The 24,551-nt window shown below is 43.3% G+C and overlaps 2 protein-coding genes across 4 annotated transcripts; both read right to left on the bottom strand.

Moving 5' to 3' along the window:
* Positions 1–168: 168 nt before the first annotated feature.
* On the bottom strand, positions 169–12,058 carry LOC102102155 (nucleolar RNA helicase 2-like). Of its 2 annotated transcripts, none has more exons than XM_014259244.2 (15): positions 11,666–12,058; positions 11,258–11,542; positions 9,501–9,576; positions 8,588–8,766; positions 7,343–7,460; positions 6,518–6,703; positions 5,685–5,830; positions 5,277–5,426; positions 4,256–4,417; positions 3,551–3,670; positions 2,970–3,043; positions 2,038–2,197; positions 1,312–1,446; positions 880–924; positions 169–411 (listed from the first exon to the last, which is right to left on the bottom strand). In XM_014259244.2, the coding sequence occupies exons 1-15, from the start codon at positions 12,056–12,058 to the stop codon at positions 250–252; spliced, it is 2,391 nt and encodes a 796-aa protein (XP_014114719.2). In that variant the 3' UTR covers positions 169–249. The 2 variants fall into 2 exon arrangements, with proteins under 2 accessions (XP_014114719.2, XP_087916027.1); XM_088059901.1 differs by having other exon boundaries at positions 11,258–11,539.
* Positions 12,059–12,928: 870 nt separating this feature from the next.
* LOC102113958 (nucleolar RNA helicase 2) lies at positions 12,929–24,248 on the bottom strand. Of its 2 annotated transcripts, none has more exons than XM_005530508.2 (15): positions 24,067–24,248; positions 23,311–23,580; positions 22,619–22,694; positions 21,728–21,906; positions 20,104–20,221; positions 19,050–19,235; positions 18,420–18,565; positions 17,594–17,743; positions 16,910–17,071; positions 16,072–16,191; positions 15,248–15,321; positions 14,890–15,049; positions 14,449–14,583; positions 14,025–14,069; positions 12,929–13,510 (listed from the first exon to the last, which is right to left on the bottom strand). In XM_005530508.2, exons 1-15 carry the CDS (start codon positions 24,169–24,171, stop codon positions 13,283–13,285), a joined length of 2,154 nt encoding a protein of 717 aa, XP_005530565.2. In that variant the 5' UTR covers positions 24,172–24,248; the 3' UTR covers positions 12,929–13,282. The 2 variants fall into 2 exon arrangements, with proteins under 2 accessions (XP_005530565.2, XP_087916003.1); XM_088059877.1 differs by having other exon boundaries at positions 13,466–13,545.
* Between the last annotated feature and the right edge of the window lie 303 nt (positions 24,249–24,551).

Below are 24,551 nucleotides of genomic sequence, written 5' to 3'. Positions count from 1 at the left end.
GTGCTGAGTTTCCAGGCACACCCACTGGGTCACAGACACCCTTACAGGCAGCAGGTACTTTGCTGGGCAGCAAAAAAAAAATCTCCCAAAACACCCAGTCATTTCAGCAAACGTGATTTTACGCCATCCTCAAAGTCAGGATGTTTATCAAGGAATAAAGACAAAGAGGAGTGTCTAACAGGGTTTTACTGTCTCATAAAATTCAGCTCAGTCCCATTATCTATAGCAGAGGTTAATTGAGTATTAAAGTCACCGATTTCCACTCTTGAACCAGCTGTTTCTTTTGAAGTCTCCTTGCCTGCTGTTTCCGAACCTGGAGAACCCTCGTCCTGGCTCCTGGGGACTTTCTTCCAGCTCGGGCAACTCACTTGCCACCGACAGCTGCCAGCGCCGCGTGTCCCTCCACTGCTCCTGAAAGAAGACCAATGGAACCAGACTTTATGTGCCTGCACCTGCAGGGGTGTCCAAGGCACCTGCAGCATCAGAAACAACACTGAATGCAAAAGGCATTTCCAGACAAATCCCACCCCTGCCAAAACAGGCTGTTAGATCCCCCTTGGGAGATGCTCACAGTCCCACGACAAAGGATGAGCAATCACAAGGGACAAGAGAGAAAGAAGTCAAAAGAAAACTGGTGAGCTCTCAAATACAGTGGAGAGGCCAAAAGACAGGTTAGCCAAAGACCAAAGAATTTTGTTTAATGAAATCAAGCAATATCATGGGAACAGAAATGAGAAAAGGCATGCCAGGGTATTTTCCAATGACTATGCTGTGTTCTTTCTAATCACTCTGTTGCCTATGCAAAATCCTTACTAAACCACAAACCTCCCAAACCACCCCATACTCAATCTTATATAGCAATTGCAGATTTTAACATACCTGTATATTACTCAGTTCACCAACAGGGATATCAAAGCACACGCCCTAATAAAAACAAAACAAAAAAGAGGCACAAATTTACAATGAAAGAATAAAGGCCTCAATAACCAATGTCACTACATATATATGTCTGATGCCTTTTTTTTTAGGGGGCAATTCTTGCATTATCATTTAGGAGTAATGTCTCTAATGCCTTTTAAAGCACTCAACTAGTATCAATGCCTTTTTTTTTTCCCCAATAGCATATGCATAAACAGCATACTCATGACAGGTTACCATTTCCTGAGAAATGAGATTGAGTAGGGATAGTGCAGTACCAACATTTTGGTACCAGTACTTCAGAACTCCAGCCTCAATCCCTGCACAAACTGGCTATGTGTGAACACACACAAAGCCCTAAATCCCTTCATTCCCAAGACTGGGCCACCGTACCATCTTCCCCTTGAGGAAACGCATTGCAGACACTTTGTTATCAACTTCCTCCCCAAGCTGTTCCTTCAGCCCCCGCCAGGCATAGCCCATGGTATGCATCTCTATGGAACACTTCAACACCATGGTCACAAAGCCCTGCAATAAACAGAGAAAAATGTTTAACGAGGCTAAACTTGGTCCAACCTACTGCTAGAAAACATTACAAAACCCCAAACTGATACAAAAACCGCAGTTCAATCACATAGTATGTCCGAAATTGTGTTACCACACAGTGACTTGGGCCACATTCTCCCTAAATGCATTAGAAAAAGGAAGTGCTGTACTTTTCTTCAGTCAAGATCTCTTTGAGATCAGGCAATCGCATGCTATACTTGCAATATGACCAATGTAGAAGGTTCCTGGTAAGGGGGAAAACTACAAGAGCACAAGCCAATCTATTTGCTTGTAAAGTGTCATTAGTTAAACTCTCTTAGAGCATCAAAATCTTCTGTCACTTCAGTCTCTGGAGAAATTCTTTCAATTTTCATCACAAGAGAATTTACTGATTTCAAGTTTCTCCTGGGAAGAGCTGATTTCAGCTACAGAAAAAGCAACACAGCAGGAGCCTGCGGATAAGAGCCATTCAGAAACCCATCTGAAAAAGCCTGGGAAGGAGATGCCACACATGGCCTGAACACAAGCAATTCACGCATCCATCCTTGTTACCACGGGTGCATCAATACTTACAGCTGTTGAGTTGAGCAGGGAGCGCTGCTGGATGTGAGCTGCCCCAGAAATGTGTGCCAGGGCTGCAGCCAGGGCAGCCACCGCCCCCTTCTCATCGATCAGCTCTTCAGCTGATTTTCTGAAGTAGTCTACTGCAGAGGGAGGAACGGCCTCCAGCAACCTACACAATTACAAGATGGGTTTAAAGAGATAAGAAAGGGCCAATGTGAAGTGCAGCCATGTTTAAGACATACCCTAAACTGGCTATTTCTGAAAAAGACAGGGGGTAATAGAAGATAGGAAACTAAAACCAGCTGCTTCTGTAATGCTATTTCTGGTACAACAGCTTTCCCCATCATTTTTCAGTACACCATGAACCCAACACCATGCCCATCATCTGCTTTATACTGGTCAAATCCTCACTAATTAAAATAATCTGCTTCAAGGCAATTTCCACCACAGGGGGAGCAAATGTAAACAGAGCTGCATGGAATAAAATCCACAACCCTCGGAAATAATACCAAGAAACACAAGCCAGGGCTAAAACACCCTCACTTCTGCAGAGTAACTCCTCATTATACCAAGTATTGCTTTTTGCACGCTGCTTCCACCACGTCACCTGTGCAGACAAAATCAGATTCCCCTTGTGACAGTAATTCCCTCTTCTGTCACTGATTCCTGATTTTATAAAAAAGGTGATTTTTTTGCAAAAACTTAGAGACCATCATATTCTATGAAAAGATCTATGTTCAGCACACAGAGATTTACTGATACCATTTTATGTTGTCTATACAAAAAGCAGCTGACTGCTACAACATAGGCAAAGCCGTGCTCACATACAGGCCTGATCCCTTAAAACTTTGCATTAAGCTCTTAAAACTTTGCATTAAGCTCTAAGCATCTAGAGCAACAAAATCTCTAAACCTTTTTTAAGAACAGGCAAATAAACTTACTTTTTGGCATCGCTACTTGAAGCTTTAATTACATCTGTAGCAGAGGGAACGCCTACACGCTTAAAGGTAATACCCTGAAATCAAGAGAACAAATTAAAGGTATTTTCAGCAGTCTACAATTCAATCCTGTCTAAATCACATTACCAAGATCTCTACTTACTGTTTGCAAGATTAACATGTTCTTTACTAAGTAATTTCTAAAGCTAAAATAAAGCTTGTAAGTTCCCAGCTCCCATCTGGAGCTACTCCAGTGTACATGCAGACTGTGATGCAGGGCATGGTCTGCCTCATGCATTCCTGTCCCAGCCTGCCTGCTGACATCCACAGAGGTCTGCCAGCACGGGAAAACTCAGGCAATGCAAGAACAGACCAGTACAAAAGCATATATATATATATATATATATATATATATTTACATTATATTTACAAATACCAAATATCAGCACCTTAGGCCTACCAGTCTATGGGACTGGAGAGTCCCATTCTGGACTCAGCAACCCGTAATTACAAAGTCTAAGAGTGGCAGGGTCCTTTCAGGAGCTGATTAATTTCCTTAAGCAGAGGTCTGAGGTACGACTCACCGCTTTGTGCTCGACTTGTTTCAGAAGATCTTCTTCTCTTCTCTGAAACAAACAAATGCAGATGCCGGTCCGGCCAGCTCGACCCGTGCGTCCAGAGCGATGGATGTAGGAATCAACATCCTTCACAAATTCACATCAACATGAGAAAACCTTATGTTATTTAAACTGCTGACATTTCATATTAAACACAAGTTAAATTCAAGTTCAGAAGCCTGAGGAGTGACACATTATGTATTTATACCCAAACTTGTAACTACATATAAACCATTCAGGTTTGCATGTGCTCCCCCCACCCAAAGTATGCTGCTCACCTTTAGCCAACACTGCTGACAGACATTTTAATTTTTTTTAAATAAAAAGCTCCACTGGAGTTTCAAAAGATGAAAAAGGCAGCAAAAATATTTTAGAATTTTTATGAAACTCAGCAACATTCAGAAAGAATTTACAAAAGTTGTACAATGTCAAAACCTATCTTACAAGTTTCCAGAGTAAACAAAACCCAAGACTTTAATCAAAGCTCAAACTGTAAAGCTATAACTACAAAATTTTAGGCCTGGCATTTACAAAAAATTCACCTAATTTGTGAATTGGAACAGAACATACTTCTGATGAAACAGAGAAATAATCCACCATTCTGGCACCAAAAAAAAAAAAAAAAAAAAAAAAAAAAGGTAAATACAATTTTAGTTTCCTCTAATGACTTACTTTTGGTGGTGAGCACTGTATAACAAGGTCAACCTCAGGAATATCCAAACCACGGGCAGCTACATTTGTTGCAATCAGCACTTCAAACACACCGTTTCTGAAGCCTTTTAATGTAATTTCTCTCTGTTTCTGTGGAATGTCACCATGCAAGGACTGGGCATCCTGTCAGTGCAACAAGCAATTAATGTGACATTTAATGTTGAGTCTAGGCTGCAGCATCTAAAGATTAACTGCAAACCCCAAAACACTGCGCAGAGCAACAGAAAATAATTAAATAGCTGATCCCAAAGGAATATAAAACATCCTACTTTGTTTGATCCTTCTTTGGGATTTACTGTGAAAAGCAGCATGGCCAACAGGCAGAAATGATTGCTGCAAGTTTTTTATGTGCATGGTACATGAGGTTTCTCTAATACTAGGCAAACCATGTATTCCCACCACTGCTCACTCCCCATAAATCAGCATCTAGTACCAAACACGATTTTCTCTGAAAAATATGTAGCATTTTTCCTCACATTCAGAAAAAGGTCAGTAATTCAAGCAAGCACAGGAGACCTGCTCAATAGATCACCTGTGTTCCAAACAAACTCTTGGCAAACCTTCCAAGGACAACAAGACATTTCATTTTACCATATCAGCTAGATTTTCCTGAATGACTCTTCAAAGACCAAATGCCATTAAGAGATGGGAATCCAAAAAGTACACTAATCTAAGATGGGACATGTCCACTACACTAGCTCCTGTTTCTTACAATTATTACTATCTCCTGGTTATTCAGCACAGGCTGTGTATTTCCTATTGATCCATTTTCTGCGCTATTTTAAAGCCAAAGGATTAAATTCGTAATCTCTGCCAAGAGGATATTTTTTTAGCTTCAAAGTTCAATTTTTAGAAACAGCTTTCACAAGTCTTAAAACCACACAGAGAAACAATCTTCTCCACACAGTTGCAACCTCCTATTTATTCCAGGGCATTCAACCCCTGACTATCCCAACCTCTGCTCTCTGCTCAGCCCTGGTACCTGTTTGAGTGAAGCGTTCATAGCCAACTCATTTGCTTCCTTTTTGGTCTCACAAAAGACAATGGTCCGCCCACAGCTGCCACTGTAGACCTGAATGATGTCCCCAAGAACTCCTGCTCTCTGATTTGAGCGACACTGTATAGCCAAGTGCTGTTTGGGAAAGAAACAAGAAACCTATGTTAAACCTAAGCCATGCAAAGGACAGACAAAATGAACAAAAAAAGCATTTTAATTATTTTTTTAAGCTTGCAAATGACAGCCCCCTCATGAAAGCTTTGCTTACAAAATCTGTGTATCAGCTATGTGAGAAGTCATTCTGTACCCCCATTTATAAAGTCAATGCATGACCCATTTTATCAAGGCCATTTGCTCTCAGGACCTGCACTGCTCTGCAGCAGAACAACTCACTTCCACAGTTGTGGCTGTCCTTTGAGTCTTCTTTCCAATCAAGTCAATCTGTTCATACTCATCTCTCATGTATTTTTTTGCTACATCATATACCCATCGTGGACAAGTTGCAGAAAACAGCAGTGTCTGTGGGTTGTTCTCAGAGCCTGGAAGGAAAGGCCATTGACTTCAGACATCTCAACAGACCATGACACTTGAGAACTGATAAAAAAGCAAGAGTAGCTCACACACTGACAGATTTCTATGTGCAGTAAGTCTGTACAAGATGTGAAGAAACACTGCCAGCAATCAGCTTTCTGTGCTTTACAAAGCCATAGTGCTAAGTCTTGCTCTTAGGAATCATTGAGATTGCTATTTCCAGTAATTCAAGCCTTTTCAAAAATTCTGGCATTAGTGAAATGTGGCAATGAGTTTCACACATTAAAATAACCTCCTTCTGCTTTGTACCTGGTACCTGACAGCTTTGCTGAACACCCACTATATCAGAAAAGAGCAAACACTCCGCAGTTGTCGGCTTTGTGTGGTGACAAATGTACACACAGACCATAACCACAACCCTCTGCTCAAGTCACCTCTCTCAGGACAAGGAACACTAGGGCTTAGGGAGTTTGGTTTGCTGCTTTTTTCCCCTTTTTGAAACTCCACTCATTCCAGAGATGCCACTCCAGCCCTTCAGCCTTCTGTCACCTCTCTTTGAATCTTTTCCAATTCTACCTTGTCCTTTTCTAGCATCACACAAAGAATTTAAGTTAGAGGTGCACCAGAAGTTTTTAAAGCAGTGTAACTGTGTTTTCTACATTTCCCCCTATTCCTCTCCCAACATCCGAGTTCACCTTTCTTATAGGACGATCCCAAGATTTCTTCCACTTGTTCAGCAAAGCCCATGTCTAACATATGATCCACTTCATCCAAAACAACATGCTTCACGTTGGAAAGCTCCAGCTTGCTATTCTGAAGGTGGTCTTTGATCCGGCCAGGAGTTCCCACAAGAATATCAATGCCACTTTTAAGGAGATCAACTGGAAGACAGAGAAACAAGGACAGTGTCAGACTGCTAAGAGACAGCATGATAAAAAGTAAGCAGTACACAGCAACGTTTTAGAAGCAAAAAGCTGATGCCCTTTAACCTCAGAATAAAGCACAACATCCAAAGGTAACAGACACAGAAGTTAACTGCAGTCCTAGCTGCTCTATCAGAAGTACCAGCCAAACCTCACTAAAGTTACAGGGCAAGACATCAATTTCCAAGCAACAATCAGCAGACATTAGAAACCCTCAGAGCTTTAATACATGGAAACACTCCAATTTTCCACCTAGCCTTTGTCACAGCTACCTCTGGAGACATACAGAGCCACAGGCACATACATAGTTCTCCCCTTTCCTTTTCACCTAGTCCCAGTCTATGTCCACACAAAAACACAATAAATAAGAAATGAACAGGACTAGACACTTCACAGAACTACAACCATTCTTTTCCATAAAGATTTATTGGAACTAAAATAATTCAACCCAGGCTGTGTGCTTCCTTTGAAAGCCACACCATTTGAGTTCCTGACTGAACTCAAAGTCTGAGGGAGCAAAAAGCCCATTTTTACTTATGGAGTGCATTCAGAGAAAGCCAGCTCCAATCCATTAGAAATTCCTTAGCAGTTACTTACGCTGTTCTTTATATGGAGTTCCTCCATAAAAACAAGCAATTGACAGTTTCTTTGTGAGATTCTTGAAGTCTTTGGCTACCTGAGTGGCCAGTTCCCTGGTTGGAACAAGAACCAGCACCTGAAGGGAGAGACAAACAGACAAAACTGCAGCTGTGCTTGGGAGAAGGTAGAGGAGAGAAGAGTTTCCTTCATATCAAACAGCATGCACTCCCATCTTTATTCTACACTTGCTGCAGAGGTGCCCACAGCTTGCCACCATCCCAGCAATATTAACATTCCCTGCCACCCTGCACAAGGAGCCTCAGAGACAGCAAGAGGGAGTCAGGGGAAGTGCTACAACATAACTGAGACTAGAACAAACATTTTCTTTCTTATGTTAAAGCCAGATAAAAGACACTCCAACAACATTACCAAGGGCAACAAAGGTGCAGCTCAGCATTCAGGGGTAGGAACAGCCACTAAATCTGGTGTAGTAAGATGTTGAAAGATACACAGCATGATGCACTCCAGCCATACATCCTTCCCTTTCTCTACCAACCTGCCTTCCTCCAGGATCTACCCTTCCCCCCAACATTTTATTTAAGAACACACCAATAAAACAAAGAGCTGAATTCATCTCTTAAAAATCTTCCAGACAATAAGATTTTAAAATTAACATCGCTTTTACAGTTAATAAAACAAAAAAATAAAGCAGACAACAAATCTGCAGATTATATACAGGTCTGCAGTCTAATGATAAATATATACACCACAATGAATGGAACAGGTATCTGATCACTGGCATCTGGTTACCAATTCCATTTCTGTAAACACCACTTGCATCTCTTGAGTATGCAGACATGAGAAGGGGGGAAAAAAAAACCCAAAAGCTTTCAGTTATCGCCACAGAATTTTTAGTGAAAAACAACCTCAGCAAACACAGCTAAGTCCAGGTGACTGAAACATCATCTCAGAAGAGGCAGGGGACTGAACCCCAAAGCTGCATGCTCCATGCCCAAAGACAGCAGCCTGGGACTTCCCTTGACACTGCTGCAGTGCCCTGTTTGCCCAAACACAAAATGTGTCATTACTGTGATGCTGCAAAACTCTGTCACACTATCTCCTGATCTGAGCAAATATTCGGTATCACAAAAGCCAGTAAAGGACAAAGAATTCCCCAACAAAAAACCCCAAACCAACAGTCAAACCACTTTCAAAATCTGCCATGCTCTAAGGTTTTGGTGTAAACCTCCAAGTGTAAGTTACTTTTGGTGCACGGCCTCTTCTCCCATCCTGTGAGACACTCTGAAGTTTTTCAATCAGTGGAAGAGCAAAGGAAAGGGTTTTCCCAGTTCCTGTTCGAGCTTGAGCAATTACATCTTTGCCATCATATATGGGCTGGAAAGTCTTCACTTGCACAGGGAACAGGTATTTTACACCTCGAGCTGTAAGATAATTGAAAGAGGTTTCACTAAAAGGTGAACAAACAATTAAAAGCCTTCATATCTAAATTGCCCAAAAATGAAGGGCACACCACCTCAAATCCTGTACACAACAGGAATTGCAACTTAGAAGGAAACCACGTATCTTTATGTTTTATTTCTACTCTAGATCAAAAGATATTCCACCCACACGGTGAGTGTTACATATCCACCATGAAATACAGTCCTCTTTGAGATGTACAGCTTAAGACAACAGGAGAGGAAGGGAAAAAAAACCCAACATGTTTTTTCTGATGCAGCTCAAGATTTTGTGGTAACTGGGTTTTGAAGGCAAGAAGGTGATGGAGTTTGTTTCAGAACACTCTAAAACTTCAAAGAGATTTTGCACAGTGGAAGTGAAAATGCCACACATACAAAACTCCATTAGGCTCGTCTAAGAAGCACTATTGTAGACAGCAGACACAGGAACAGAAGATATACAGAATGATGCTGATGAGAAATTTGTCTCTAGAATGTTTATCTAGGAATAACCATTCCATGAAGAATAATCTCATCTTAAGGCATCTGAAATTGAACAAGTCAGAAAACTTTTTTCTACTAACAACAGCATCTCTGAATCCACAGTGACTGCTGAGGTCATCCTTACCATACAAATATAACACAATTTAGGACTATTTACCCTTGGCTTTTGCAGGTAACAGAGGTTTACAGGAATGTCTGTTACCATGTGAACTAACCTGTGAGAAGTTTGATAGTGTTTTCTGAGAGAGGAAAATTAGAGAAGGCGCCTTCTTTTGCTTCTTCTGTCAACTCCTAATAGGATAAAAAACAAACAGAAAAAAGACTTAGTAGCCCTCCAAGATGAGCACAGAACATACCTTACACAGTCACTTAATAAAAGCTGTTAATTTGCTTTACAACCACAATTTAACCAGATACCTCTGTTCAATTTAATGAAAAAGAAAACTCTTCTGCTGTAGGCACTTGTACATACATGCTTGGCAAGTTGGGAAATGGAAACTATTTGTTAAAAATCTTAATTAGAGTCCTCTGAAACCATGAGAAAACTGTTTTTCACAACAAAACATATCTGGTGTCAAAATTCACGGCGCAAAGCAGGATTTTCCCTCCAGAAGACACCTATGTGGTACACCATGAAAAGAGCTTTGAACTTTACGCATGAGTAAATAGTTAAAACACGAGATTTGGCTTTTACTTCAGAGATCCAATAGGTCACATTGTTAGACCTGAGGTACAAAAAGCACTCTCCTGATCCAGGTTCCTTAGACACAAAACTACTCACAACAGAAAGGTCCTACACAGGGCCCCCTTGCACTTTTGTGTGACAAGTGGGAATTAATGAACGTAACTGTGGCTCTCCATTACAGAACACTTTGCCAACACTTCATCAGAGAGAGAAAGCACCATCACTGCACGAAACACAGCACTTTTCTGGGACAGTGGCTGCCTGGGCAGCAGGGAGAAAGCTTTGTGCTGCGAGACACAAACAAGCTGTGACACTGTTGTAAGTGCATATTATGTTATTGGCTTTTCACAAATATTATAATGAATGTTATGCATAAGGTTAGAAAACTCTGTTGTACTAATATAGTTTATTTTATTTCTGTTATTGATGAAATTTAGAAATAGTGGTATAATACACATATATGTTAGGCTATAACATGATATTAAAGCACAAACTACTTTTTGTTTATATAACCCAGGGACTGAAAAGATAGTCAGAGACACCCCCCCCTGCATTCTTAAAATTATCTTGTCCTCCAAGAGAAGGATTTATTGCATCCTTATGGGAGGGTGGAAAACTCTGTGGCGCCAAGAAGATTGATCTATTGGGAAGGGGGCAAGGTAAAAACTAAACAAAGGAACATCAAAAACTTAAGAAGAATGTGTGAATATGTATGAGAATTTATGGATATGTAGTAGGGTTCTGTTTTTAAGGGACAATCCTTTGTCAGTAAGGTGTGCTCTCTTGGCTGAATGCAGAGGCATCTAGCCATATGTGTATACTTTACTTTATTTTTATCTCCTAGTTGTCTTTTTATTAAACTTTTAAATTCTATATAAAAAATATGCGAACCTCGCTTTTCACAACACCAAGAGTGGCACACACGGAAGCGGCTCCCCTAGCCAGCCGCCTTCCCTGCGGGACAAGCTGCACCAAACGCTTGGCATTTACCTCCAGGGGGAAAGCACGTGGAGAGCAGCTCCCTGGTGCTGGTGCCGAGCCTCGCTCTCCAGAGGATGCCGGGCAGGATGAGCGGTGGGATGCCCGGCATTCCCGGTGCCCAGGACCAAGTGCCGCGCATCCAAGGCGGACAGCAGCAAAATGTGGCAGCCACAGATGCCTCGTGCTCCCACAGCGTCTCGCAGCTCAAGTCTCCACACAGCGCACATTGCGTGTTATTAAGCCCACCGATTACTATCAGAACGTTAATTAACCAAGCCAAAGGCTCTGCTGGCAGAGCAGCCCTACCTCGGCGTCGCTGTCCTGCTCTCCGGCAGCCACGCTCCGAGCAGCCGGGGATGTCACGCTGCCGCTCAGAGCGGAGGAAGATTTCACCACGTGTTGGGACGCGTCGTTCTCTCCCACCAAGCCGTTGCTCTTCCCTTTGACTTTCTTCGTCTTCTTGGGCACGGGGGGCTCGAATTCGCCGTCCCCCAGCCCGCTCTCCTCGGGCTGCGCCTGCTCGGCTTCGGTCTTACCGCGCCGCTTCGCCTTCACCTGTCGCTTCACCTTCTTCTCCGGCGTCTCCTCCTGCTGCGGGAAAGCCGCGGTCACACGGGGGGAGCCCCTTCCTCCCCCTGCCCGCCCCCAGCCCGATTTAAGCCCCGCAAGCCCGTACAAAATGGCCGCACCCGCGGCCGCACGTGGCGCTCCCACCTTGACCTTCCTCCGGCGGCCGCGGCGCAGCGACTCTGCGGGGGCCGGCGCCTGGGGCTCGGCGGGGCTGTGCTCGGGCTCGGCGGGGGGCCTGGCTGCCGGCTGCTCCCGGGGAAGCTGCGCGGCGGCCGCGTTGCTGCCAGTAGCGGCTCCGCTCTCGGCGCGGCGGCCCCAGGACGCGCGCCCCGCCCCGGCGCGCAGGAAGTGAGGCGGGCGGGCCGGCCCGCGGGGCAGCGCCGCCGCCAGCAGCAGCAGCGGGCCCGCCCTGGTGCCGCACAGCCCGCACAGCCCGCACCGCACACACAGCCGCCGCCCGCCGCCGCTCGCCGGGACCGCCGCCGCCCGCGCCGCGGGCAGCCCGAGCCGCGCCGCCCGAGCCCACACGGCCCCCATGCAGCCGCCGCGCCCGGCCCGCCCCGGCCCGCCCCTTCCGCCGCGCCGGCCCCTTCCGCCACCATGAGCCCCTCACGGAGCTCTCTCGTCCTTCTGCGCGCAACAGAACGCCGGTCTCGCACCTCCCCTCCTTGCCCACGGAGCCCGGCTCGTTCCACAAGCCGACAATGACACACCCGAGAGAGACCGTGCTGATTTCAGCGCTCGGTGGCGTTGCACAAGTGCAGCACCACCATCGGGCGCCATGGTTCATACACGGAAATGCAGGGCTAGGAGCGAGCCCAGCACAGCCCCTCCAGGTTCCTTTTAGGTAGGCGTCTTTCTGACCCATAGCTGCGATTTTTAGTTAGAATACTAAAAAAACAGTTCACCCATAGGACACATAGATCCCGATTATTTCACCAACCCAACAACGTATACATAGGCATAGATCAAGATTCTGATTTACTTCATCCTTAAAGCTTGTTAGCTCCAGGATGTCCTTGAGCAAGGGCTGCTGCTATCCGTTCCGCTGATTAGATTTTACATTGAAAAACATCCTTACCTATAATAATCTTGACATATTCCACATTTTGCAACACCCTAAAAGGGTTATGGGTCTCCCTCACAGTTCTCACTCCTCAGGGGGCCCCCCCTCAAACTTTGGAAACTGCCTTTCCTACCCCTTTTTATAAGGAGTCCAATTTGGGACAGAAACTAAGAGCTAGTAAGTTTTAGGGAAAGAAGAGCTTCATTACAAATCCACAAAATAAAAACCAAATGGATTTATTTTTGAAACTTCCAAGGGTTCCTGCTACCACGCTCCCCAATCTGCCACCTTCCTACATCTCCACCTGCAAAATACTGCTTCAAATACATGACAACAAAATATGAAGTTGTAAAACAATATTTAGTTTTATCAGAAAATTTACAGGTTTGAGCAGCAATTCAGATCTATATATTATACAGTGAACCAGGCTACAGTTTTGAATGCAACAGACATATTATGGAAAGATTCAAAGAGCAATATGAGAAACAAAAGAAACATTTTTCTTGCAGATTTTTCGGGTTTTTTTGCTTTGCACGTTTTTTAAAATTAACATTGCTTATGAGCAAAGTAGTACTGACAAAAAAAAACCTTTATGAAGTATTTTCCCCAATGGTACAAACACACAGGAACAGCCTAGTGTAATGTAATATAAAATACTTCAGTCCCATTTTTTTCTCACTTCTGGATTGTTGAAGTTAATGTTCAAACGCTCTGCTGAAACTTCGTTTCTGGCCTCTGGCCCTGAATCTGTTTCTACCAGAGCCACCACGCCGACCGTTCCTGGAGCTTGAGAAGCTTCGTCCATTTCCTCCACCACTCCCTCCTCCTCCTCCTCCTCCTCCTCCTCCTCGTATGGATTCTACCAGCTCTGGTAATTCAGTCGCCACACACAAACGCCAGTGTTTTGAATCTTCCCACCTTGCCTATCGGAATGAAGTCAGACATAGCAAGCTAGATTCTAGGAATACAAATACAGGGTATGTAATAATAATTATTAAATTTGCTCAACTGAAAAAAATTGTGAGCCAATATATATGGGATTCAAGCTTCTAACTGAAGGGATCAATAACTTTGGCACAGTAATACTAAGATTGGCAAAAGCAAAACACTTTTTCTGAATTCACTTTACTGTGGAGAAAATTCTGGGTGAAAATGGGAGGCGGGGAATAGAGAAAAGGGGAATAAAGCTTGCTGCCTACGAAGATGAATCCAGCACCACTTTTCTCAGTGCAAAAGGTTCAAGTTACAGACTTTTGGTCACAGGGGAATGCCTTAGAAAAGAAACACTGTGAGCTTTTTTTGTCCTTCAATTCCTTCCAAGCCATCCTTTTTGCCACTAAGAAAGGCAGGATAAAGGCTACGTAATGTTTTCAATCTAACCCAGTCCAGCCAGCTTCACCTTCAGCCTGCTGTACCCAGAATTTGCAGTGAACATACCTCAATTTCTTTTTGGTCTGCCACAGGAACGTCAAAGCACACACCCTAAAAAGAAAGAACAATTTTAATGCATACAAGGTAAGCGTTTTAAATGAGTGCAACTAGAAACAACAGAGCCCACAAATCTACACCTGACAGGCAGGCACTACCAGAGCTGACTGTCCTAAGGAATGCCTTTCTGTTTTGTCATTAAGGCAGAGTTAACACACTTCCTACCTTTCACCTGTTCTGCTATCCCCATAGCCGTGCATTATCCTACCTCCTGAGCATGTCAGCAGAGCCCTAAGCACTACAAAAACAGATTGAAACCCATCACCAACAGTGCCTGGAATAGAGAAAAAGACCAAATAGCTCCCCTGACAATTGCTAAGAAAAGGCTGCAAGCAGAAAAGCCCATTATCAAAGTAACAAAACAAAAACTTACCATTTTCCCCTTGAGGAAACACATTCTGTTCACTTTCCGATCAACATCATCACCCAACACCTCTCGCAGTCTTCGCCAAGCATAGCTCATGTTGCTTATTTCCTCAGAGCAGCGTAGAATCATTGTAACAAATCCCTAAAAAGAAATGGGGCATGTTCCACTTGGGCAGAGGAATAAGCTTCAGCACATATATCAGAAAGGAGAAACCTGCTAACTTGCAGTTTATTAACTAAATCTTCAAGTAGGTACTGTTACAGGGCATCAAGTATCTTTACAGCCACTATACTGTTGCTTTTAACAAAATCAGTAGATCCTAGTGGCTTAAGTATAGTTTTCAAACAAAATGGTCATGAGACAAATAATTCTCTATTCAGACAACACAGAGGCGCGCTGTTTCTTCCCAGTTTCAAAAGAAGCATTAAGCCATACCCCCTTCCTTACCGCATCTGAGTTCAGCAGTGAGCGCTGTTCAATGGAAGTAGCACCCGAAATATGGGCCAGGGCTGCAGCCAGAGCATTAACTGGTCCCTTTTCTTTTATTAGCAACTGAGCAGATTCTCTGAAATACTCAATAGCAGTCTGAGGAACAGAATCCAGGCACCTAAGCAGTTAAAGCCAAAAAAAATTAACAATTTATACACCAGTAGGCTCTGGAATAGAAAAAAAAATAAACCCCAGTAGTCCAAGATTTCAACAGTGCTCCTAAAGTTCAAAGAGACTAAGTAAAGTATAATTCAAACAACCCTTCTGAAATAGGAAGGCAGGAAGGTAAAACAGGGCTTGAGCCCCCCAAACACACCTCATGGCATCTTTGCTGGAAGCCTTTATTATGTCTGTTGCAGTAGGAACACCAACGCGCTTGAATGTAATGCCCTGAAATTTAAAAGGCAAAAGACAAATAAAAATTGCAGGCCATAAATAATTCAGTTCTAAAGAAGCAGTATTGAACTCCAACAGAAAAAGCATTTAAGTCTGTAATTTTTCTAATTTTCACCTTTTAATTTCCAATTTTTCCTAGTGAAAATTGTAAGATTAAGCTTACAGGAAAATGGGTAACACTTAGAAGGCTTTTATGTACCAGAACAGTTTAAATGGTTCAGTGACCTTAGACTGAAAACAGAAAACATTTTGGTACATTTCTGGGGAAAATTTGAATCCTACAAATTCAACATTACTACTTTTAGTCTGATAGATTTAGATTTAAGTACAAATTACAGAGCCTTTGTCTAAATGCAGCACTGCTTTATGTACCAGGAATAAATCACCACATAATTGTTGAGGAAACTAGCATATGGAACACCGCACAAAGTGCAAAAATGCAAGTAACAGTTCTCAGGAAAGCTGCACCTATGCACATCACTGATCAGATGATAACCAGGGTGAACACTACACCAAAATACTGCAAGTTTTTTTTTCATTTCCACAAGGACAACCTTACTGGCATTTGCTGAAAACATGTGGGCATTAGAATCTGCAGATCTGCAATGCTCTCCCTGCTCCACAGTAACTGACACTGCACCCACTCTCCTCAAGGTACCTGAACATCCTCTGGGTGCTTTACGAACTGCATTTTAGAATTGAACAAATTAAGAGTTTTGCAATTAGAAGAAAACTCTACTTTACCGCTTTTTGTTCCACGTGTCTTAACTGATATTCTTCCTTTCGCTGATAAAAACAGATGCAGATCCCAGTCCGCCCAGCTCGACCTGTGCGCCCAGAACGATGGATGTAGGACTCCACATCCTTCAGAAACAGAGAGTCTTATGAGTTACCTAACTCACTGTAATTTCATCAATTCAGTGCATCCACATAACTTGGAGAAGCCACTACAGCTAAGCCTGAACAATGCACAATAACTGTATCAGAGAACTGGATTAGAAAACATTGTTTCACTAATATCCACCAAATACGCTTTTCCATAATCATCTAAAAATCATGGCTTGAAAACCAGAGCCATGAGCATGAATCAACCTTTCTCTATGCACCTGCACATATTCAGAGTGTGTGTACCTCCACAAAAATCCCATTCACCCTCCTGCACATCCACTTGAGTGTGGTTACTGCAGTACTGCAAGTGTATTCACTGAAAACCTACATTGTTTCTTTTAAAGCCTCTTAATTCTGATAATGTTCTCACGGTTGTGGTCCATACCTCACATTTACCCCCACTGAAGAGAATCATTCATCCCGCTGCTCCCAGCCTCACCATCACCATACCCAGCTTCCAAGGGAAGGCTTTGAACAGACTCGTAAGAAGATGTTTTAAGGAAACAAGTAGGGACTGACACACTCCCAAAAAATCCTCTAAGAAACTGCTTCTTTGTATCTGGAGGTTTCTGTCCCTCAGGCACAATGCTGATGAAATGAACTCTGTGTGGTCAATACCATCAGCTGACAGCCTAGGCTACTTGAAAACAAGACTACAGATTATTACAAGACATCCTACCTAACAGTCTCCTACCTTTGGTGGTGAGCTTTGTACAACCAGGTCAACTTCTGGGATATCTAGACCACGGGCAGCTACATTGGTTGCAACCAGAACTTTAAATGAACCATTTCTAAAACCCTTCAGTGTGATCTCTCTTTGCTTCTGAGGAATGTCACCATGCAACGACTGGCAATCCTGAAAAACAGTATTATTTTAGAACCATAACAAAATCCAAGACAGTGCTCCATTTTATGGTCAGTTTTGGGTACAACATCTCGGTATTTGATAGGTACTGTGTAGCAAGATACAGAAGAAGAACTGAATTACCTGAATTTATATTTTAGGTGTCTTACAATATGTACTCAGTAATTCTTATTAATATACCTCAAGAGCCTTTAACAATGGCAGAAAAACAGAACTGCAATGTGTGGCTAAGCTCTGTATTTAATTACTGTGACATATGAGAACTCTGCCCTAATTAACCATTTGCACCATCTATGCAATGCTTGTCTGTTTCAAAATAGTAATCTACAATTTTTGTTTCATGTCCACAAAAAAGAGTAAAACCCTATCTGACCACACACAAAAGCTTGGCCAATGCACTTTGAAACTCTTTAAAACTTGGCATAGGTCTTTAAAACCAGCATAGGTCTGGTATCAACATAGGGTTGATACATCTCTGAGAGGTTTTGTTACTTAAAACACAGGATAAAATACCTGTTTGATTGAAGCATTCAGAGCCAGCTCATTTGCCTCCTTTTTGGTCTCACAGAAGACAATGGTCCTCCCGTGGCTGCCACTGTAGACCTGAATGACATCTCCAATAACTGCAGCTCTCTGAGACCAGTGACACTCTATTGCCAAATGCTATGGGAAAAAAAAAAAAAACAAAACCAGTGATTAGCTTGTGTAAAGTTAAGATTCCTTTAAAATACATTTGGAACTGTTAAATACAGGAACAGTAAAGAATTACACAGCTCCCTGATGGGGAAAATGTGCTAACTCACGATCCTGGAACATACAAAATCCATAAGGCTCTTCCTTATGCCCACCACAATTAGTCTAATGTTCAGCAAAATAATTACAGTAAGAGAAAATCAGGCCTGCAGTATGACATTCCTTGATATGGTATTCTCAGCACAGCAAGCAAAGGCCTGCTGAGGTGAAATACTACAGGAAGTTTGAAAAGAAGTATCTTGTATACAGAATACCAGAAGCCAACTGAGATGTCCATGGAGAATTAAAAGGAGCAGGCTGATGTTCATGTGTGCGTTTTGCTTACAACTTGGATACATTTGGACACTGCTTTTCTCTGAAAACCCACAAAACTGACAAGAAAATCCTCTCTCTACCTGTCATGTGAGAAGATACATCCTAAACCCAGAAAAGCCTTGACTAGCTCTAACATGCCTTATGCTTAGAAAAATAATCTCAAAACAACTTCCAACATCACTGTGATGATGAACCTTAGGAAGAGATAACCTTTTGTAGCATGAAAGAAAAGGGGGAAAAGCCTGAAAACGTTTCACATGAGATTACTCACTTCTACTGTTGTAGCAGCCTTCTGAGTTCTTTTCCCAATAAGGTCAATCTGTTCATATCTAGACTTCATGTATTTCTTAGCCACATCATACACCCAGTGTGGGCAAGTTGCAGAAAACAGCAGTGTCTGAGGATTGTCTTCAGAATCTTAACAAAAAAACAGAACAATGCTTCACAAAGTTCATACATTTCACCTCAGAGATGTACACAAATTGATCATTAAAAACGAGGTTAAATACCAGTACCTAACGTAAAGAAGCCAATCAAGCTTTTTTAATTCATGCATTATTGATGTCTGCAGTAAAAAATGTTCTAGAAAGTCTAAATAATTTCAAGATTATGAAAAAATTACTATGGCCAAAAAATCCAGTCTGTTTTCAAGCAGTGAAAAAGGTAAAAAGCTAATTCCTTTCAATTTGAAGAAATCTAACTTCAGACAGGTGCCAAAGACAATTATTTACAGATCTCTAGATACTGGACTTCAAGCTTTGCAAAGGTTATGTGAATGATTACCATGTATTCACAACCTATAATATTCCCTCATCTCTAAACAAAGTCACCTTACACCTGAATTTTACCAAACGAAATTAATACTAATATTTCCTGCTATTTGTTTAAATATTGAGATTACCCTTCTTGTATGCAACTCGTAAAATGTCTTCCACTTGCTCAGCAAATCCCATGTCCAGCATCTGGTCCACTTCATCAAGTACAACATGTTTCACCTTGGTGAGGTCCAGCTTGCCATTCTGAAGGTGGTCTTTGATTCGACCAGGGGTCCCAACCAAAATGTCAATGCCACTTCTCATGAGGTCAACTGGTAAACAGGGAAAACAAGAGTTAGCAGTGAACCAGGGAGCACTCTCTAAAGCAGTTAACACATGGTAATAACAAAACAGCTCTTAAAGCATCCATAAGAACTCTCCTTACGAAAGTGAGAACAAAGGATGAACTGGAAGAGAAAATCTGGGAGGAAAAAAATCACTTAGAAAATCACTGCTCTTCCTGAAGGAAAAAAAAAAGTAATAAAAAAATAGAACCTACCTCCCTTCTCTGCCTGTGATTTAAAGTAGCAAGGATGAGCTTTGTTTAATATTCTTTAAAAATAGTCAGCTCTTCCCAAATTATCTGTTTTAACTGGAAAACTTCTACAAATTTATTTATTCAACTATCCAAATTACTGAAATCAACTCCTCCCTGAGGTTCTGCAGTGGAAAAAAATCCTCCCTAATGTCTCAAGATGTATCACAATGAAAGAGCTCATTCTCGTTCCTTGTTTACAACCACCAAGAGAGTAAATTACGCTGTCACAACAATTTCTTCTCCACTTCACAAATCCTCTATATACCCCTTATCACATGAAAAAACACATACCCAGTCACAGCTGTAAGGCTAAACTTTTTTAAAGAAAATGATTTTACAAGAACTTAAACCCAGATACAGTTTATACACACAGTATATACTCTGTTTCACTTTAAGGTACATGAGTAGATAAGTAACACCAAGAATATAACTGAGAGCCACAGCTATTTATCTCCTTAAGAAGATACATTTTGAACTGCAGAATTTCCCATGAATAGTCTCAAGCTCTTGAGCTATAAGTGTGTGCTTGGAAAGACCCAAATGCATTTCTTAAATATAGCAGTCCATCAATATTTCAACTATTAGTCCTAAGAGTCACTTACTTTGTCCATTATAGGGAGTTCCTCCATAAAAACAAGCTACTGTCAGCTTCCTTGTGATGTCCTTGAAATCTTTGGCAACCTGATTTGCCAGCTCTCTCGTTGGACAAAGAACTAGAACCTGCACAGAAAAAAGACAAAACAGATGTTTTCTCAGCATAGCTTCTGCCAAGAAACCACTACACTTCTGATTGTTGATTTAGATCTGACCCTTTGTAAAATTAAAAAAAAAAAAAAAATCTGTTTTAAATAATTATCTTACTCAAGTCTCTTGTTACATCATTAAACTCCTTTAACATATGCTCATTCATTTAAGACAGGCTAGCTTCTTTTTAAACAGGAAAGGAGAGACTTAAATCTTATTTAACTTTCGCTCCTGAACAGAGCAGCTACAAGTTGTCTTCTACATGCACATACGCTGTTTGAATACAAGACTGAAGGATGGGTAACAAAAGGCTTTTGCACCTGCTCAATACTGCTTCACAGTCCTGTGAGAAGGTGTAAGAAAGAGCTGTCAGCTGTCTCTCAGCTTCCCTGTGGCTCAGGGAAACATATGTTCAGTCTGCAGAGCCACTGTGCTAATCCATATCCCTGCAGAGGCAATCAAGGAACCATCCTCTCTTCCCAACATGCAGCCCTCCCTGCAGGCAGGTTAACTAATTGCGTTTGAAACGTGATTGCTGCTCTCCAACCTGGCAGTCAGTCACTTCACAAAAGGAACCTTAATATCCTTGTCCTGTCACCTCTTTCAACATTAAAACCTATTACCAAAAAGCACACAGCACTGTATTATGGTAGAGTGAGGTCTGGAATCTTTTATAAGGCTTACAGCTCCCTTGAAGAAAGCGCTTCCTTCTCCAAAAGGCTGTGCCAAATCTAGAGACAGCACTCTCACTCAGCCAAGCAATGTGATGGGCAGATGCACACAAAACTGCTAGTACTAGTCTTGGAAGGCACTTCAGGTAATCAGTGAGATGGCTGACAAGATGAAACAAACTGACAAAAATTATTAATGAGGACACGCTCAGCTTTGGCCTATCTATTTTTTTTTCGAGGCACGGTAAGAATTCAGTGGAAAACCACACATGGTGTGCCTTAGCAGAATGATCACAGCTCATAATGAATCTGCATTCTCTGGAGCAGAAGCTTCAACATTTGGTGGTGTTCCTAGTGAAAATGAAATCTATTTTTAAAACCTCCCACTGTTTACATGTTTTAGAAAGAAACATGTTTGAGTAGACAGCTTTTATCAAGCTGTCAAGCTACAATTAGTAACTAATCTGTTCGCAATTTAGGAGAAAATCAAGCATCCAGTAGCCACTGGCCCTGAAGTGGTAACGTGACTGGCCAAAATTAAATAGGGACACGTTGACCACCTGTAGTTTTGGTCTCCCTGTGGCAAAAAACGGAACTGACAAGTAAATAGAGCTGTCGTGCTCTTCATGCTTCATCAGGGGCTGGGAGGCAGCACAGGATGCAGACAAAGCCCAGTGAACACAGCTTTCAAATCACCTTTAATGTGGGTTAGCTTACCCCTGGCACAGACCTGAAGAGTTTCTCCAGCAGCTGAAAAACCTGAATCATTGAGACATAAAGCAAAATTACGATTCTAGCCAGGCACAGTTACCTTTGGTGGACGGCCTCTTCTTCTTTCCTGTGACTCTCCCTGAAGCTTTTCAATTAAGGGAATAGCAAAAGAGAATGTTTTCCCTGTTCCAGTTCGTGCTTGAGCAATGACATCTTTGCCAGAATACACGGGGTTGAAGGTCTTCACTTGCACAGGGAACAGGTATGTCACTCCTCGAGCTGTGACAATTTCAAGAGATCTCCTTAATTACGGTCATTTTACAAGTGTTCTTTCATACTTTTACGTGGAAATTATTCCAAGAACTTCTACCAACTCTAAAGTCAGAACTGTATCATCACCTCCATTGATTTATTTGATCAGATGAGTCATCTGCAAGGACTGCCCTGGGACTGTCCATTTTATTCTCCCACTTCACACCACCAGACACAGTGGGTGGCAGCTAGCTAGGACAGAGGAAGTTATTAGCCCTTATGAAAGACTCTCAGTACTGTGCCTTTATTAATGCAACACTCCTCAAATACGTGTGAAAATCTCCTCCTTTCAAATAATACATATCTCAAAGCCCCTTCTGTTCTTCTTTTAATTCATACTAATTCACATATAAATGTCAAATGATACTAAATCATTTGAATGTCAAAGATACTAAATATAATTGGTTTTCTTTTATTCACACCAAAATAACCTTTAATTGAAATTTTATCACACATCAATATTTTTCTTTGGCTCATGTCATTTAGAATTTTACTGCAAACAGGAAAATCTGTGTTCAAAGGTGTATTTAGAGCAGGTAATTGATGTCTCCTGCACAGCAGCCATGCTTGTATAGGCACAAGCAGAGCACATCTCAAAGCTTATGCCTTGATCCAGGGTGCATAAAAACACGACAGAGATCACTGACATTCTATGGTCACACCTTGCCAAGAAGCTTACCTTGAAGAAGCTGGACAGTTTCTTTGGAAATGGAAAAATTGGAGAAAGCACCCTCTTTCTGTTCTCCAGTCAACTCCTGTTAGGTAAACAGTAAATCAGGTAAGATTCCTCGTGAATATCACACAACTGTCAGTAAATTCAAGTAAATTCAGCATAGGCACTGGTGTCATTCTCTAGTGCCAGTGTCACAGCTACAGCTAAAGAGCCTTCTTTGTTTTACAATCATATTCCAAAGCTGGACAAAGTTACGAGAAGTGATCTGTAGGTTAAGGCTGTTTCACAGCTAACAGCACAGTAAATGCAAAACACTCAAACCAAAACTGAAAACTCTTAATTAGAATCCTAGAATATCGTGAGCTAGAAAGGATGCACAAGGATCACCAAGTCCAGCTCCTGGCTCTCTACAGAACAACCCCAAAATTCACATACACCTCGTGGTGCTGAATCATATTAAAGTTCCACCTCAGTACAACCTGTCTGTCCAGCAACAGCTACCACAGCACCAGACTGCTGAAGTGAGGAAACCATGATGCACTAATCCAACACTACCACAATTCAAAAACTTTAAATCTTGAAAATTTACAGCACTTTCGACTGATTAGAAAGAAATACAACCCCTTCTAAATCTGGCCGTGTTACAATGCAGGAATTAATAACACATCTCTATAACTAAAACCAGTTATTTGCCTTACCTGATCCTGCTCGCTCTCGCTTTCGCTCTCACTTGACGTTTCACTGGAACTACTCTGTCGGCTTCTGCGGGAGGATTTGCTGCTAAAGGAGGACAATCTCGATTTATCCAGGCTTTCCTCTTTCGTGTGACCGTTCTGTTTACTGACGCTCTTTGATTTCTTGGGTTTCGGGGCATAACGCTCTTCATCCGATTCCTCGCTTTCATCTGACTGAGTCTTTCCCCTCTGAAACTTGTCCCGACGTTTAGATTTCTTCTCCTTTTTCTCCTTCTGGCAAGGCACAGAGCAAATGAAAATACACGCTCGTGGATCCAATCGACACGGAACAGAGAAGAGGGCGCAGAACAGTTAAAGCTTGAAGTGCACGTTCTAGTTACTGACGGGGGCGGTGGCCGACACAAGGCAACAGATCCCTGCCGGCCGCCGCCGCACAGGAGACACGTTACCGACCACGAGACACCTGGGGCCTTCGTTTTGGGAGCTCTCCCCCGCTCCGGGTGCCAGCAAAGCGTTTCCCGGGATCCCGGCAGGCCCGGCACGTCCGGCGGGGCCGCCCCGACGCGCGGCGAGGCCGCGGCCCGGCCCGCCCGCGCACGTGGCCGCCCGGCCCGGGCCGCCCCGCGGCCGCGCCGCGCACGCCTCGCCCGGCCCGCGCCACTGGCGGCGCGGGCGGCCGCCATCCGAGGCCAGACTCGCCGGTCACCAGCCCCAGCGTGCGGGCGAGGCCAGGCCGTACCCGGAGCCCTTCCCTGGTACCTTGTGCCGCCGGCGGCCGCTCTCCGGGACCGCCTCGGTGTCCATCGAGCAGTCGGAGCCCGACTCGGCCCCGCTGCTGCTGCTGCACCGGGTGGCCTCGGGCATCTCCGCTCGCCGCCGCCGCTCCGCCACGCCGCGCTCCGCACCAGCCCCGCGCCCGCCGCGCGTCACGCTCCGAGCGGCCGAGGCGCCCGGCAGCCAATGGACGGCGTATCCGGCAGCGTGGAGGCGGGGCCACGCCGCCCATCAGCCAATCGCCAGCGGCCGTCGGCGCGGGACTACAATTCCCGGCGTGCCCCGGGAGATAACGTGAGGACTGCAAATCCCAGCACGCTCCGCAAGCTGTGAGGGGGCGGCCGCCATGATGGGTCGCCATGAGGGCTCGGCTGGTCTCGCCGCCCCTGTCCCGGCCCTGCCCGCTGCTGTTACCAGCGCGCCTTCCCCAGAAGAAATCTTCGGTAGCTTTACGAGCTGATGACTTTAGC

This window comes from Pseudopodoces humilis, chromosome 9 (assembly GCF_049639895.1).
Source record: "Pseudopodoces humilis isolate 2021_Gansu_Grassland_sample_001 chromosome 9, ASM4963989v1, whole genome shotgun sequence".
Taxonomy (NCBI): domain Eukaryota; kingdom Metazoa; phylum Chordata; class Aves; order Passeriformes; family Paridae; genus Pseudopodoces; species Pseudopodoces humilis.
This window is presented reverse-complemented; position numbering and strand designations above follow the sequence as displayed.